Source organism: Cetorhinus maximus, chromosome 5 (genome assembly GCF_964194155.1).
Source record: "Cetorhinus maximus chromosome 5, sCetMax3.hap1.1, whole genome shotgun sequence".
Taxonomy (NCBI): Eukaryota; Metazoa; Chordata; class Chondrichthyes; order Lamniformes; family Cetorhinidae; genus Cetorhinus; species Cetorhinus maximus.
The window spans coordinates 82738703-82754616 of record NC_135883.1 but is presented as its reverse complement, the minus strand read 5'-3'; the positions used below and the strand labels follow the sequence as shown (position 1 = coordinate 82754616).

Genomic DNA, 15914 nt, shown 5'->3' with positions numbered 1-15914 from the left:
CTAGGCTGCACAGTCACCAGCAATCTGTCACTTGATGCTGAAATCAAAACACGCAGTGCAAAAGCTGCAGCTGTTATATCCAAGCTGAGCGAGTGTCTGTGGAACAACAGCAACCTGACTGAGAATACCAAACTGCGAATCTACCAAGCTTGTGTTCCCAGCTCACTCCTATACAGTGGTAAGACCTGGACAACATATGCTAAGCAGGAGAAAAGACTGTATAGTTTCCACCTTCAATGTCTCAGACGTATCATCAGCATCTCTTGGCAGGACAAGGTCACCATCTTCGAGGTCCTGAACGTGCCAATTCCAAAGGATGCACTCATTGCTAAGTCAATGACATCTGCATTGGCTCGGCCACATTCGTAGGCTGGATGATGGCCATATTCCCCAAAACCCTTCTAAATACAACCTCCTGGGCGTCTATACCTCTGCTACAAAGACACTTGCAAGCGGGATATGAAGATGGCAGATATAGACAGTGACAACTAGGAGAAAGTAGCTGATGTCCTGACCTCTGGAAGCTGACTGTTAGGGCACTAGAAGAAATGAGCAGCACCAAAAAGTTCAGCTGCCTGGGAAGAGGGTCCAAAGAAATCAGAGGCTAGCAAATAGTGCACCTTTTCAGCCCACTGTCTTCCTCTGCAGCAAATGTAGAGGCTGCCATGCCAGAGTGGCGCTCCTGAGCCACACCAGGTGATGCTTAATAGAATTGACCGCCATGGCGCACAATTTAGTTTGTGGAACCAACTACATTTTTATTGTGCTTCATCAGTGGTTTGCTATCTTCTCAAACTGTTTATTTTGAGGACAGTGTAATATTACCATTACTCAAATAGCTATTGTTCTCTTTTCCTTTTCTATTTTAAATACTAGACTGTTAAAAGAGCAACATCTAGTTGATATTTGTCCACTCAGATTGACTCATTTAAACAAGGAAAATCTCCACTACATTAACCTGAAAATTGACTGCATTACTTAAGCTCATTGAAGTGCATCTTGTAAAACTAAGCACTGCACTGAGGTCAATCTGACATGTAAAGAGCTAGTCACCACATTCAGTACAGAGCTTGTTGTCATAAAAATGTAATTCTGTCGAGTCAACTTTCTTACTGAGGTCCAAGAGGATACCCTGCCATTTTATGCTTATAGGCATTTAACGCTGATTACAACTATAACAGAGCAACTATAAAGACTGGTTTAAATTAAGTGTTCCATTAACGGATCAAAGTTGTGTGAATTTCAGACATTTTGGACTACAACTAAAATCAAATAAAATTTAAGTTTTAACTTAAAGCTTAATTTAAAGCTCAACTCCAACCACTTCCAAAAAAGTTCAATTTTATTACTAAGCTATCACTTATTGAACTTATTAAAATGGTTTATAGGCTTCCCATTTTAAATTAAAACTACAAATTTAATAAAACAAGATTTTTTTTGTGTATTAACTTTCTCAGTAGCCTGTTGGATTCAGAACGGAACCATTTGTGTCAAAACTTATCAATTGTATTCAATGAACCCTTTACCTTTAAAATAACAACAGACTTGCTTCTATTGTCTACTTACAGGTAATAAGAATAAGAATAGTAGCTCCTCCTGGCAAGCAAATCAGACAGTGAAGAAAGAATTATTGGTGAATAAAAGTGTGGAATCAGTTACAATCAACAAAGCAAATGCTAGCTGTATTTAATACTGATCATCTTTGGTTAGCATTTTACTGCAAATAATTCATGCAAAAATCTTACATTCCATGCAATTAAGTGCTTGCAAATAAAATAGAAATAATGGGTACAGAATGAAAGTGGACAATTACATTCCAGATGTCATTAAACAAAGTAGGTGAATAATTAAAATTGATTGCACATTTCTTACATGCACTATATAATACATCAGAATGCTAATTTGTCTTTATTAGGAACCCATCTCAACAAAAAAAAACTTGAAAAAATATAAGTAAATACAAATAATAAAAATATGTATTTGAGCAGAATAACTTGCAACTCTTAAGCTGTTTTGCACAGAAATATTATGTCAATGAAATAATGAACATTCCAGATATTAAAAATAACAAAGCCACTTTAACCTACATCAATTACAGCAACGTCATGTAGATGATCATGTCAGACAAGAGGTCAACATTGATGATCAGTTGATTAGCTTGAAATCAGTCACTGGCCAAAACAATTTTTAAATGATTTTGACTCAACTGACATTTTCTAAATGAACAACTTTTTTCCTCTTAATTAACCTTGCAACAGTATCAATGTATTTAAATACCATTTCAATTTCAACTAAGCAAAAAAAGAAATGAGTATCTATTTTTTCTGTCAGTTTTACCAATATATTAAAGAAATTTAATTACTTGCACACTTACAACAAGATTCTTATCTGTTCCTTCCTGCCAATGTACTTTGTTCCAACACTAATCAGCTAACTACGAATACTGATTAAAGTTTTCGGTTGGTCTTTAAATACTTGTAACATATCAATATATTCCCTAGTTGCTGTGGCACAATTAAATAACATCAGCAGGATTAGTATGCATATGCTCTAGCAAAAAATATGGCACAAATCGATTCAAAAATCAAAAGCATGGATTGGATTGATACATATAATGAGAAGACAGCGCAGACAGTCAACATAGACCTTTAGATGGCTGGCCATACTTCTCAAACTGAATTTCTTGAGGAAATTGCAGGGTGAATGTATAATCGGAATGTAGTAGATATTATTTGTATGAGTTTTCAAAAGATGCTTGATAAGAAGGCACTGAAGAGGCTCTTTAATAGAAGCAGACATTTTATGAAAGAGTAGTCACACAGCAAGAGAGATGTCTAGCAGACAGGAAGCAGATATATAGGTTAATGCCTTTGGTTTCAAAAGTGGGTCAAAAATTGGACATTTTTTAACTGGGATAGAGAAGTTTAAGACATGACTCCAATATTTGAATATTTTGAGTGGAGAAGTTATAAATGATTGTTTCAACTAATTTAGTTTAGCAACAAGGAGCTGAAACTCAGCATTACTCTAGAAGAAAGATGAGGGGGTGGAGACAGGGGAAAAGGAAGTTAGAAGCCTTTTTTTCCCCTAAGACAGTGGGTTATTGTGACATGGAATGCTTCACATGGCAAATGCTTATTGAGTCAGGGATTCATTGACAAGGGACTTTGATAACTACCTGGAAAGGACAAATGCAATAGGAACAGTAAAACGGGGTTGAACATGTGATTTGAGTAGAAAGCTGAAAAGCAAGCAATGACACAGCCAGAATGGGTGAATTGGCTTCCTTTTGTGCTCTGAATTATAGGATTCTATGAAATTTTCAACATAAACCTTTTAGTTAAATATTCAAGGAAATTAATATCGGTAAAATGGATATATTTTCTTGATTAAGCATTAATTAACAAAGTAGACAATTAAAGCAGCATAAGTTGAATGTACTTAAATCATAAAACTCAAGTGCCAAAAAATTATTTGCAGTGTTTTAATTATGTTTTAATTATTATATGACTGTGTAACAATCTTACTTTTATTGTAATGAAATCACAATATTATATCAAGATAAGGAGGATATCAAGAAATTTTTGCATTTTATGGGCTAGACTTTGCAGTCAGCAGTGAAGCAAAAGCACCCGCCCTTGACTTGAAGAAAGCTGCCCACAAAGTGCTAGTGATTTATGTGGCACAAATTATCCTTTAAGGCTGGATTAATGGAAGTTTAAATTTGTGTCAAATCCAGGGGCCAGGCATGCAATAGCAGTGTCATCAAACAGCAATTACATTGAGATATTCTCATGACAGCAAACAAGTTAAAAGCAATTCATTCTTCACTTCTAATTGAAATTTTCAGGTAGTGGGATAAAATGATGATTGGCTTAAGATAAAAGCTGAAACTAAATATTAAAATTTTATCATAATGTAGAAATTCAACATTTGACCATTATAACATTAGATTTTCAGGGCCAGTGAGGGGGTTTGGCAGTAATTGTGAAGTTAGTATACCATTAACAACCCAAGTTACACCTCATTCAAGGTGTAAATTTTGCATGGGTTTTTATAGCAAGACTTATGGCACAAAAGTGGAAAGCTTCCACCAATTCACTGAATGCTTAGAGATTGTACCCTTGTTGAAGCTCTGTTGAAGGGTCATTCGGACTCGAAACGTTAACTGTGCTCCTCTCCGCAGATGCTGCCAGACCTGCTGAGTTTTTCCAGGTATTTTTGTTTTTGTCCTGGATTTCCAGCATCCGCAGTTTTTTGCTTTTATCTCACTGTTAATCAAAGCTCACTGCATATCTTACACATTTGTTAAACAAAAATTTGATTTTATAGATCATGGAGAGGTGCTATTGTTAAATGTTCAAGCAATGCCAATGGTGCTCTCTCTCTAAACTGATGTTTAGAAGAACAAAGTACAGCAACACAGCCTCTCTCTGTGGAATGTAATTAATGACAGAAACTAAAGACAATTATATAACCAGATAAAAAACAAAAATGGTCAGGATTAAGAAAGGCTGGATTAATGTTAATCCAATACTCCTTCAGGAACGAAGAAGGCACATTCAGAAAATCCTTGCAATAGCAAGTATTCAAGAAGATGGTAAGTGGCATTTGTAGTTTCTGTCACTCTGACTTTACAAAAATCAGCAAGCCTTTGCATTACTTAACTATCAAGGTTTTGTCCGATCCATCTGCCTGACCTGGTTGTGGAGGGGGGTAACAGAGAGGAGAACTATTCTCTAAAGAGGAAAGAGTGTACCGTAACAGATTCTTTTGGTGTGGTGACTTGAACTTACACTGTGTTAGGGTTACATAGCACAACTTGCCATTGAATCCATGTAAGCAGGATTTCTAATTAGACCTGCTATTAAGAAAGACCAAGATCAAAAGCAGAAACACTGTGGTAATTGTGAATAAAATATGGTGGCATTATAAAAGCAAAATTCAGCTTTAGAAAGACCTATTTTGACGGAATGAATGTGAGCGAAGATGACTAGAAAGCCAGGAAATAGGAGCAGCAGGAGGTCATACGACGCTTCGAACATGTTCCACCATTCAATATGATCATAGCTGATCCAATATGATCTCAATGCTGTACTCCTGCACTCTCTCCATAACCCTTGATGCCTTTGGAGTCCAGAAATCTATTTCCTTCTTAAATATGTTCAGTGACTTGGCCTCCACAGCCTTCTGTGGTCGAGAATTCCATAGATTCACCAATCTCTGAATGAAGAAGTTTCTGCCACGTTATGGTCACTGTTCCCTAAAGGATCCTGCACAAGATTATTAACGAAACCCTTCTCATTGCACAATACCAAATCTAGGATAGGCTGGGCAGCACCATCAGAAGTGAAGAGAGAGGAAAAGTAGATGTTCAGGAATACTATACATAGCATATGAATAAATTTTACCATGAGGAAAGAAGGTGATAATTTGTTTTAACTTGGGGACCAAGGGCAAAATATCTCAAATATTAAGCTACAGGAATATGACTGCAATTACAAGAAATAGATAACGGAGATTAAAAAATTATGAAAACCGTTAAAGAGGGGTGGAGCTATAGTAGAGAATATTAACAGAGCTGTTAAGAATTTCTAGAAATATATTTGCATCTAACATTTTATAAGAAAGAAATAGTGTTGCCACTGGAAGTTCGCAAACTTGACATAATGTCAAGTGACCAGAGCAAATTTTACACTTATTTACAGTACAGATCACAGGCAGCCTTTCAAGCACATAAATTGAATGCACTAAAAGAAACCTAAATTTAAAATTAGACTGTCACTGATAGACTGACAAAATCAAAGGAAAATAAAACAGCAGGTCTGGATGGACTTGGATGTGGCTGATGCATTTGGTTTCATCCTTGAAGCTATCTTTAGAGAATCATTAAAATGGGAATATTCCCAGAGGATTGGAAAATAGCTAACATGAAATTAATCTTGAAACATGGGTATGGTGGCCCGACCTTACAAGCCTCACATCTATTGCGGGTAGAATATTAGAACACCTCCTGAAGGATGGAGATAATTAAATACCTAGAAGCATATGTTATGGTAAGAGAAAGTCAACATAAACTTATGGGAGGGAGCTCTTGCCTATCAAATTTGAAGCTCTTTGAGAAAATGATGGACTTTGTTGACAATAGAAATTCCATATTTAGATTCCAATGAAGGTTTTGATGCTGTTTCATTTAAGTAATTAGTTAATAAGACAACTTGAAATAAGAGGCAAGCTTCTGAGGTGGATTGAAAATTGGCTAAAATAGAGCAAGCAAATGGTAGGTGCAAATGGAGCTGTCTCACAGAGACAAAGGCTGAATTGTAGGCTGCCACAGGAAACAAAGATGAGAGCACTGCTGCCCCTCAAATCAAGGATGACGTCTACTCAGGGTTGCGAGTTTCTGTCATGAGTCTTCAACAGGCTGATTTTTGATCTGCAGAGCTTTGGGCACATGGACAGGATGTGCCACGAGGTAGTGGGATCAATAGTGCAGGATTTGCTTCCTTTTCTTTCCTTGTCTGCTGGTGCTCTGCCTCGTCATTAAGACTTTGTGACTCAAAGTAAGATGCAACTTGATGGACAAGTTGTCGCCATTCTGAGTGACAGTTGTTTACTGTGTGTATAAATGGACATAGAGGAAAAACTATTCAATTCTGAAAGTTACAACAAATAGGGCTGGGGGTTGAACAATAAGGAAGAAACAAAACAAATGAAAAGAGATTTGCAAAGGCTGGGAAGATGGCCCAAGAGTCAAATGATTTTTAATGTGGACAAATTCAAGGCAATGAGATCAAGGGAGACAAATTAACAATGAATATATAGTAAATACAGGACAAAAGAGACAGAAGAGACCTGAAAGAATTGTTGGATAGCTCACTGATGCCAATATTCAAGTGTGTGGCAAGAGTAAGGAGACGTAACTGGATCTTAGCATGTACAGCTTGTGTGGAGAACAAATTACAGATGATAATGAGCATGTATAAGGACATTTTTATTTTAAATTTATTCATGGGATATGGGCATCACTGGCAAGGCCAGTATTTAATGCCCATCCCTAATTGCCTTTAACTGAGTGACTCGCTAGGCAATTTCAAAAGCAGTTAAGAGTCAAGCACATTGCTGTGGGTCTGGAGTCACATAGAGGCCAGACCTGGGTAGAGATTACAGATTTCCTTCCCTCAGAGGCATTAGTGAATCAGATGGGTTTTTACAACAATGGGGTACTTCCATGATCACTATTTCTCATACCAGTTTTTTCACTCCAGATTTATATACTTAATTCATATCGCTATTCATTAGTCCAGGTTTCTGCATTAGTAGCCCACTAAAATAACCATTATGCTACAGTTCCTTTACAAATACACATTTTTTTCTTTCATGGGCTGTAGACTTGCTGGCTAGCAAGCATTTGTTGGCCAGGCCCAATTGCCCTTGAGAAAATGGCAGTAAGCCGCCTTTGCGAACCGCTGCAGTCCATGTGCTGTAGGTATATCCGCAGTGCTGTTAGGTACCCACAGTATCTGGAGTACAGTGTATAATCTTATTCACTGCAGGTATTTCAGAAAAAGACAACAAAACTGACACCAGGCATAGGCTAAATTAAAAGAGGAGGTTGAATGGTTTACTCTGGTGTCCAGAAAGCATAAGGGAGATGTATTAAATTGAATCTCCATAATATTTTCAAGATTGGCTGAGACTTATAGAACCAGAGGATCCTGAAGGCATTATGAGTTTGTGAAATACTCTAGAATTTGTTCTCAAGCATAGGAGAGGGCAGGCACACAATTTAGATTTAACTACTTAACGCAGGGGATAGCAAACAGGTAGGACATGCCACTGAGGGAGTCAATAAATGCAGATTCAATTAATTATTGGATAGGTATTTGAATGCGTGGATGGGGCATTTGAATGATTTGAGGGACATTCATTCTTAGGACTGGTCAGGTACATTCCTATTTACAAGAGCAATATACTATTTGTGGAAAATGCATTGGAAGGTCCTGTAGATGAATAAACAAAAAAGGAAATCCTCTTTATGAACATATGAAACAGTGGGCAAGAAAAGACCAGCTGGCCTAACAAGTTTACCCCAGACTGATGGTGGCTGAAGTCCAGGCACCTATCTTCCAGCAGCCATGTAATCTTCTGGGAGAGGAAAACAGCCAAAAAAAATCTGATGTACAACAAAAGAAAGAATATGAAAAAATCCTCTACAACCCTCTCAGATTGTGGAAGAACATTGGTTTAATGTAGCTTGATGAAACTCAAAGGTTGGCCAAATTTTTGACCAGCATCCTTTGGAAGGTCAAGGGACTTCTTAAAAAGTAAAACAAAATGCTGAATGCTGCAAACTGCCTTTCCACTGTTAGGGGAAAATTAAAAATGCTAAAAGAGAACACTAAGAATTTACTGAAAAACCCTAAAATCTCCAGGGTAAGCAGATGGACATTGCACACAAAGGAGCTTTGAGTTTTGTGTGATTTACAAAGTTTCAAGAGATGAGCTAATATCTAGGCACAGACAGAACCATTCAAGTGGTAAAAGGGTGTGTTGAGGCCTTGAGAGCTGGACTGGAGATAAAACTAACATAAAGTTAGTTTAGGTATACTCCTCTCTCAGATAGGGAAGGGGTAGGTGGTTTTAGCTTAGATATGGGAAAATATACAATGGACAGAGGGGTCTTTGATGAAACACCAGCAGTCTTGAGTTGTGAGAACCAAGGTCTTGCGTACGTGTTTTAATTTTGATTGGATAATATAATTATGTATACACCCTTTAGAATAATTGGTTAGCAGAATCGCATGTTTATGTACTCAATAGGATGGTTTTAACATGGCACCTGTGTGTTGGTTACCGAGTGGATATATTTAAATGTATTGTGATAAGAAAAAGTATAAAAGTTACGAGACTTTGTAATTACGCCAGACAGCCCCTTGATGGACTAAGAGGCTGCTCTCCCTGCATATGCTTATACAAGCTTGAATAAACAGTCTTGTTTGAGAATCCAAACAACGGACGTCCTGAGTTATTTGTCCTGACCTGAGACCTGGTCTGAGCCGTAGTTAAGAGGGCAGCTGCCCCATGCGAATGCCAGATCAACCCGGGGTCTCGGGGAAGGAGGTTGAATCCCGCCTACATCACAGATAAGGAAAGATTTGGACAAGTGAATTTCTGAGACTAACTGCTAAGGAAAACAAGAGTGCTGTGCTTTCCCAGGAGCTGTTATCTAGCCTAAGACTGTTAAGCCAAAGCTGAGAAACTACTCTTGATTCATATGATTAGTAACTGACTTACAGGTTGGGTTTTAATACCATAGTTTAAGCAAAAAACTCAACGTCCCATTGGATATGTCTCATTAAGGAGAATTTTTACAGGACAATAAGGTTGTATAAGATAGAGGCCCACTCTTGGAATAAAGGGGTATAAAGATGTTGTTAAAAACAGCACTTTTTACTGCATTCAGATTAGTGTGTTTTGGCCAAACACCTAGGAATGAAAGTCCAACTACCACGTTGTTTAACTTAGGTAGATGCATAACTTTGCGTGAAGCTGCAGGAAGCAGGAGATGACTTGGCCAGCTGTCTCACCAGAAGATCCTACTATCAACAAGGATCAATAATCCATTGGTGTTTGTACGTACGTTTATGTTTTGTAACATAATTGGTGTACTGCTTCCATTGTAGTGTTTTTATAACTAACTTTAGATTGTGTAGTAATGGTGGTTTTGAATCTGTCTTGAAAATGCAATAAAGTATTACAGTGGGAACTTGTGCATTGTGTGTAATTTCTTATAAATCTCAAGCAAAAGTATCATAAATCTGTGCACTTCAGGAATGAGGTCTTACAATCATAACTAGCCAAGAGATCCCAATGACCATATATATATGTTAACTATCACATTTGTGATCTATGATATTTTTAAAATAGAACAAAGTAAAATGAGACATTATTGATAAAGAAGAAGAAATAAATTGCAAATGTTGGTAATCTGAAATGGCTAGAAATAAAATGCTGGAAATACATAGCAAGTCAGTCAACATCTGTAAAGAGAAATGAAAGATTATGACGTTTAGTATTTGTAGCTGTTATAAGAACAGGTATTGTTGACTTAATCGGGACAAGAGTTGTCAACTCTCCAGGACTTTCCCGGAGTTTACAGAATTAAAGATTCATCTCTTGGACACAGGAATGAGAAAATCTAGGGAAAAAAATCATAGGGGCATTAAACAAAAACCGCAAATTTTTCTAATATCTTTGTACAGTTTTATTCTTTAGTTATAAAAATATTGGAGATATAAAATAAAAACCATTTGACTGACCATCAAGAATCATCCAACTGGGTACTGAAGAGCCTGTTGGCTTTCTAGTTGGTGTGGGAAAGTTAGACATAAGACAACCAATGGTGGGAATGGTTGGGGTAGTTGAAGGCGGGAGGACATGCAATACAGCCTCCAGCTACAAACATAACCAGAGCTGCCAATCCTTTCTGGGCCCTTTACTTCAATGACAGCGATCCAGGTCCACTATGAAAGTCAAACTTATTGAGATTTGTGAGAAGCAATCAGGATGAATTTGCCATAGCTAAAGTCATTTGAGAGAGACTTGAGAGCCTACTTTACAGCCAAATACAGGTGCAAGCTTTGGATCAGTATGGAAATGGGGCAGAGAAATCCTGCCACAAATTCCCTACGTTCAAGGGTAGAGTTAAGGGGGAAAAGTAACCTTAGTGATTAAGAATGAAATCACTTCAATGCTAAGAGAGCACATAATGAGAGATAATCAGTGAGCGGATACATTATGGGTAGAATTATGAAACAAAAAAGGATTTAAAGTGGTTGTTGTGTACAAGCCCCCGGATAGCAGCTGTGAAGTGGTAAATTCTCTAAATGCAAAAATTTGACAACCATGCAGATAGGCGAAGTGGATTTAATGGGGGATTTTATTCTTTTCATACAGCTTGGGACAAGCAGGTTAGCACATGTCAGAAAGCTGGTGAATTTCTTGTGTGTTCAGGATAGTTTTCTGCCGAAATAAGTCCTATAGCCAATAGAGGGCATGTCACATTAAATTTAGTAATAAGTAGTGAGCCAGATTTAGTTAACAGCCTAAAGTGACATGGCTATTTATCAGATAGCAATCATAATATGATGCTTTTCAACATATTTTTTGAAAGTGAGAAACGCTAAAATGCTACCAAGATTCTAGGGGCAGAATTTTGCCCTTGATGGGCGGGTGGGCCCGACCAACTCGGCGGCAGGCGGGCAGCTGATTGTCGCCGTCGAAACGGGCCCCACTGCCATTTAAAGTGGGCTGGCCAATTAAGGCCTGCCCAGCGTGTCGCCCGACAGGAAGCGCTTCCTGTGCGGGGGGGGGGAATTCCCCAACTGCCAGAGTGCGCTCTTCGCGCATGCACGCGAAAGAGCACACATCTCCCTGAGGCAAAGTGCTGCCTCAGGGAGATCGCTGAAACTCTGTGAAACTTTAAAAATAGAAAAATTTAAAAATTATTAACATGTCCCCCTCATGTGAAAATGTCACACGAGATGCGACATGTTAGTGAAGAACAAACACTCTATTAAAAGTTTTTAAACCCGATATCAAACCTCTTCCCGCCACTGGATGAGGTTTGTAAAAAAATCATTTACCCACCTGCCCGTTGGGTCCATGCGCCAACCTGAAGTTCACACGGGCCCCTTAAAATCCTGGTCGATTGGAGAGTTAATGGCCTTAACAAGGCCTTTAATTAATGGCGGGCGCACAGCCTGCTGCATAGCGCCCGCTGACCGAAATATCGCAATGCCGTGCGCTGACGTCGGGACACTCCCGCGACATTTTACGCGCTGGTGTGCGGACTCCGCCACCCGCATGCCAGCCAGAAGATTCTGCCCTAGATTTAGACAAGGTTGACTTAAATGGGATGAGATAGAGACTTCCACAGTAAACTGGGCAGATCTGTTAATGGGTAAAATATGAAAAGATCAGTGGGAGGTGTTCAAAAATTAATTATCAGGACCAGTTTATATCCCTATGGGGCAAGAGTTCCACTTTCCTTGGATGACTAAAGAGGTAAGAGACAATATAAACTGAAAGAAGAAATATACAAAAATGCAAAAAACAGCATAGATCCTGACAACTGGGAAAGGTGTTAAGATCAACTGCCATGAAGGTATTAATGTATATGATGTTATTGGAAATTATTTTAAATTGGATTGTAATAGGGTCTATGTCTGTGGGTGTGAGTGTGGGTGTCTTCACTGGATTAAAACCAGCTGGCCTGGGTGCTTTGATGTATAGTAGTTTTGAGATGTTAAACATTAAGGTAGAGGGTGCGTTTGCATTTTGTTGAATAAACCATTCAAAGACTGGAGGTGAAATCTTGCACGTAGCTAGCAGACACCAAGCAACATGTTTATATTACTAATAAAATTGGTACTATGAAAGAGGATTTATTGTTAGAAGAGGTGAAGTTCAAGGGCCTGGTGATGCAATGAGAATTTGCATTCAAAAGAAAGGCTAGGTATATACAGAAGAGTTTTGTGTGGGTCAGAGGGATGGAATATCTAAGCAGCCTGTAAGCCTATAGCTGTCTATAAAGGAAACAAATTGAAAGGAACCTCATTTTGAATTCGTAAGATAAAATGTGCTTTGTCTGGTGTCTGTTTAAAGTCTATGGGTTATTGTTGCCTTGGGGAACATTACCTGGGAGTGATAATTTGGGGATTTATTTAATAGTTATTATGGTAGTAATTTGTAGACATGTGTATGTGTTTAATAACTTGTTAAATTAATAAATGTTTAATTTAATTTATATAAAAACCTCTTGAGGCTTGACGGTTTCACTTCTGAATTCATAGTTGCATCTCAAACATACCAATTGAAAACATAGGTTATGACAGCTGTTTAAAATATCTCTCTGGGATTTTAAATAACTCAGCCTTTACCAACTGCTGCGTCATAACACAACAAAGAGTGGCAAAACCGACTGCAAGAGCTGCGAACAGGGAGTATAAAAAGAAACTTGTAAGGGACATCAAAATCCCACAAAAAAAATTACAATTGCATTAGGATGTTACCAGAAATGAGGAACTTCAGTTATGAGGAGAGTCTGGCCAAGTTGGGACTGTCCTCCTTGGGAGGGAGAAGGTGAGGAGGTGACCTAATCGAGGTTTTCGAAATTGAGAGATTTTGATAGAATAGTTCAATAACCAGAGGTCATACATTTAAAGTCACTGGCAAGAAACCTAGAGGGGAGAGGAGGAGAAATGTTTTCACTGAGTGAGATCTGGAACACTCTACCTGAGTAAGTAGTGAAGTTGATTCCATGAATAATTGGAAAAAAGTATTGTACAGGTACTGAGGATAAAGGACTTACAGGAGTATGGACATAAAGCAGGGATGTGGGACTAAGCACAACTGTTCTTTCAAACAGCCAGCTCAGCTATGATGTGCTGAATGGTTTCCATGCTTCCATGAGTGTGGTCAGGAGCAATCTGCACCCTTGAAAACTGAATGATGATATTGTCAATAAAGAAAAGGAAATGTTTAACCCATGCTGAATAATTTTTTTGCATCAGTATTTAGCGGAGGAGGTAATTATGCCAGGCATCCCATGAAAGCTAATTCTGAGTCAGGGATAGGAATTCACCAAAAATAACAATGAAGAAAATGTAATTAAGAAAATAATAGCACTAAACAGTGATAAATCCTCAGGACCAGGTCATTCCCATCCCAAGGTTTTAAAGGGAGTTGGTGAAAAACGGCAAATGCCCTAACTATAATCTTCAAAGTTCTTGATATTCAGGAATCATTCATTTAGCTTGGAAAACTGTGCATTTAACTCTGCTATTTAAGGAAGTTGAGAGAGGAAGACTAGTGAATTTATAGAGCAGTGAGCCTAATATTTATTGCTGGGAAATTTATAGCGTACATAATTGAGGATGGGGTGACTGAACATCTTGAAAGTTTTGAGTTGATCAGAGACGGTCAGCATGGATTTGTAAATGGTAGTCAAGCCTGATGAATCTGACTGAATCTTTGGACAGAAAAATGTCTATGGATGAGGCTTCTAGAAGGCATTTAATAAATTCCCTCATAAGAAATGGTTAGCTAAAGTTGAAGCTCTTGGAATTGAAGGCAAATTATTGACCTGGCTAGGATATCAGTTGAGTGGCGAGAGACAAAGGGTAGAGATAACAGGCAGGCATGTTAATGAGCAGGATATGATCAGTGGTGTCCTGCAAGGATCTGTGTTGGGGCCTCAATGATTTACTGCATTTACTAACGACTGAGATGGAATAGAAAGCCACATATTTAAATTTGCTGATAACATGAAGATGACATTTTATGCAGTGCAGATCAAGGCAAAAAAATGAGAGATATTGATAGATTAAGTGAATGGACAAAAACATTGACAAATGGTTTTCAATGGTAGCAAATGTGAAATCATTTCACTTTGGACCTAAAAAGTATACATTAGCGCACTTTCCAAATGGTGGAAATCTAGGGCTATATCTTCCGGTCGGCGAGCGAGGGTGTGGAGCCCACTCGCCGATACGTAAAATGACACGGGGTGACATCAGGCGTTTGTCCCGACGTCACCACCCGTCATTTAGATTTTAGGTTCAGCGGGCGCGCAGCCAAATTGGCTCCACGCCTGCCGAACTGTCAAAGACCTATTAAGGCCATTAAAAAAAATAACTAACATGATTAATGGACCTGCCCATCCAACCTTAGGTTGGCGGGCAGGCTGGGTGCCCAGGTGGGCTTCTGAAAAAACATGAAACCTCATCCACAGGCGGGATGAGGTTTCATGAGGTTATTAAAATTTTTATAAAATCTCTAAATAAAAGAAATTGACATGTCCCACCTCATGTGACAGTGGCACGAGGGGACATGTCAGTAATTTTTTTCTCATCTTTATTTAATGTTTCAAACCTGAGCTGATCTCCGAGGCAGCACTTTGCCTCAGGGAGGTCTGTGCGTTCTTTCGCACGCATGCGCGAAAGAGCACACTCCCAGCTCAGGGAATTCCCCCCGCCCGCACAGGGAGCGCACTACACTTCCTGGCGGACGTCACTCTGGGCGGGCCTTAATTGGCCTGCTCACGTAAAATGGCAACCGGCCAGGGGTGCCGATCGAAAACACACCCGCCTGCGCCTGCTCCCATACATCCCCCCTAAAGGGGGGAAAATGTTGCCCCCAGAAACAGTGGAGATTCAAAGAGACTGGAGTGTCCAGGTATATACCATTAAAATGTCTTGAACAGGTAGAAAAAATAAATCAAAAAGGCTAATGGAATGCTGGCCTTTGCAGCCAGAGGGCTAGCATACAAAAAGGTAGAAGTTATGCTTTGCTATACAAAGTCCTGGTTAGGAGTTCTGTGAGCAGTTCTGGGTACTACACAGGGTGACCGACTTTCCTGTGAAATACGGGATTGTCCCTCTGTTCATCCTGTGTTGCCACCATGCTGTTTATCCTGTAATGTGCATCAGTAAATTTTGCACATGCGCTGTATGCATCTGTACATGTGCATCGTGATCGCCTCTCAGTGGCTTGCCTTCCCGTTCCCAGAGAGGCTCCAGTAGTACATGACGCCCCCCACCCCCCCATGGCTCTGGCACAAACTCCTGTTCTTATAGCTGGCAACACTTACAGGTATTGATTGATGCCAAAGTGCCCCTGGTACTACACTTTAGGGAGAACATATTGGCTTTGGAAGGATACCTGGTCTACAAGGATTAAATTATGGAGGAGAGGTTACACAAACTAGGCTTGCATTAAAAGTTTCCTTCATTTATCTTTGTTGTGAGTAGCCTATTCATTTAAGTGTGTGGGCCCTTTAAACTTCTTTTGCGGGGCAACTGAAAGGAGTCAAATTGTGCTCAGCCTGTGCAGGAACTCTGGCTATATCC

At 39.0% G+C, this 15914-nt stretch overlaps 1 protein-coding gene across 4 annotated transcripts in view; it reads right to left on the bottom strand.

The window, feature by feature from the left end:
- ptprk (protein tyrosine phosphatase receptor type K) overlaps window positions 1-15914 on the bottom strand; it is a 640293-nt gene that overhangs the window by 101702 nt on the left and 522677 nt on the right. For 2 of the 4 annotated variants that reach the window (XM_078542126.1, XM_078542128.1), the window contains exon 15: window positions 1567-1596. The exons of the other annotated variants lie outside the window; for them this stretch is intronic. In XM_078542126.1, coding sequence (XP_078398252.1) covers window positions 1567-1596 — 30 coding nt within the window. The remainder of the gene's footprint in view (window positions 1-1566; window positions 1597-15914) is intronic. 4 annotated transcript variants of the gene reach the window in all.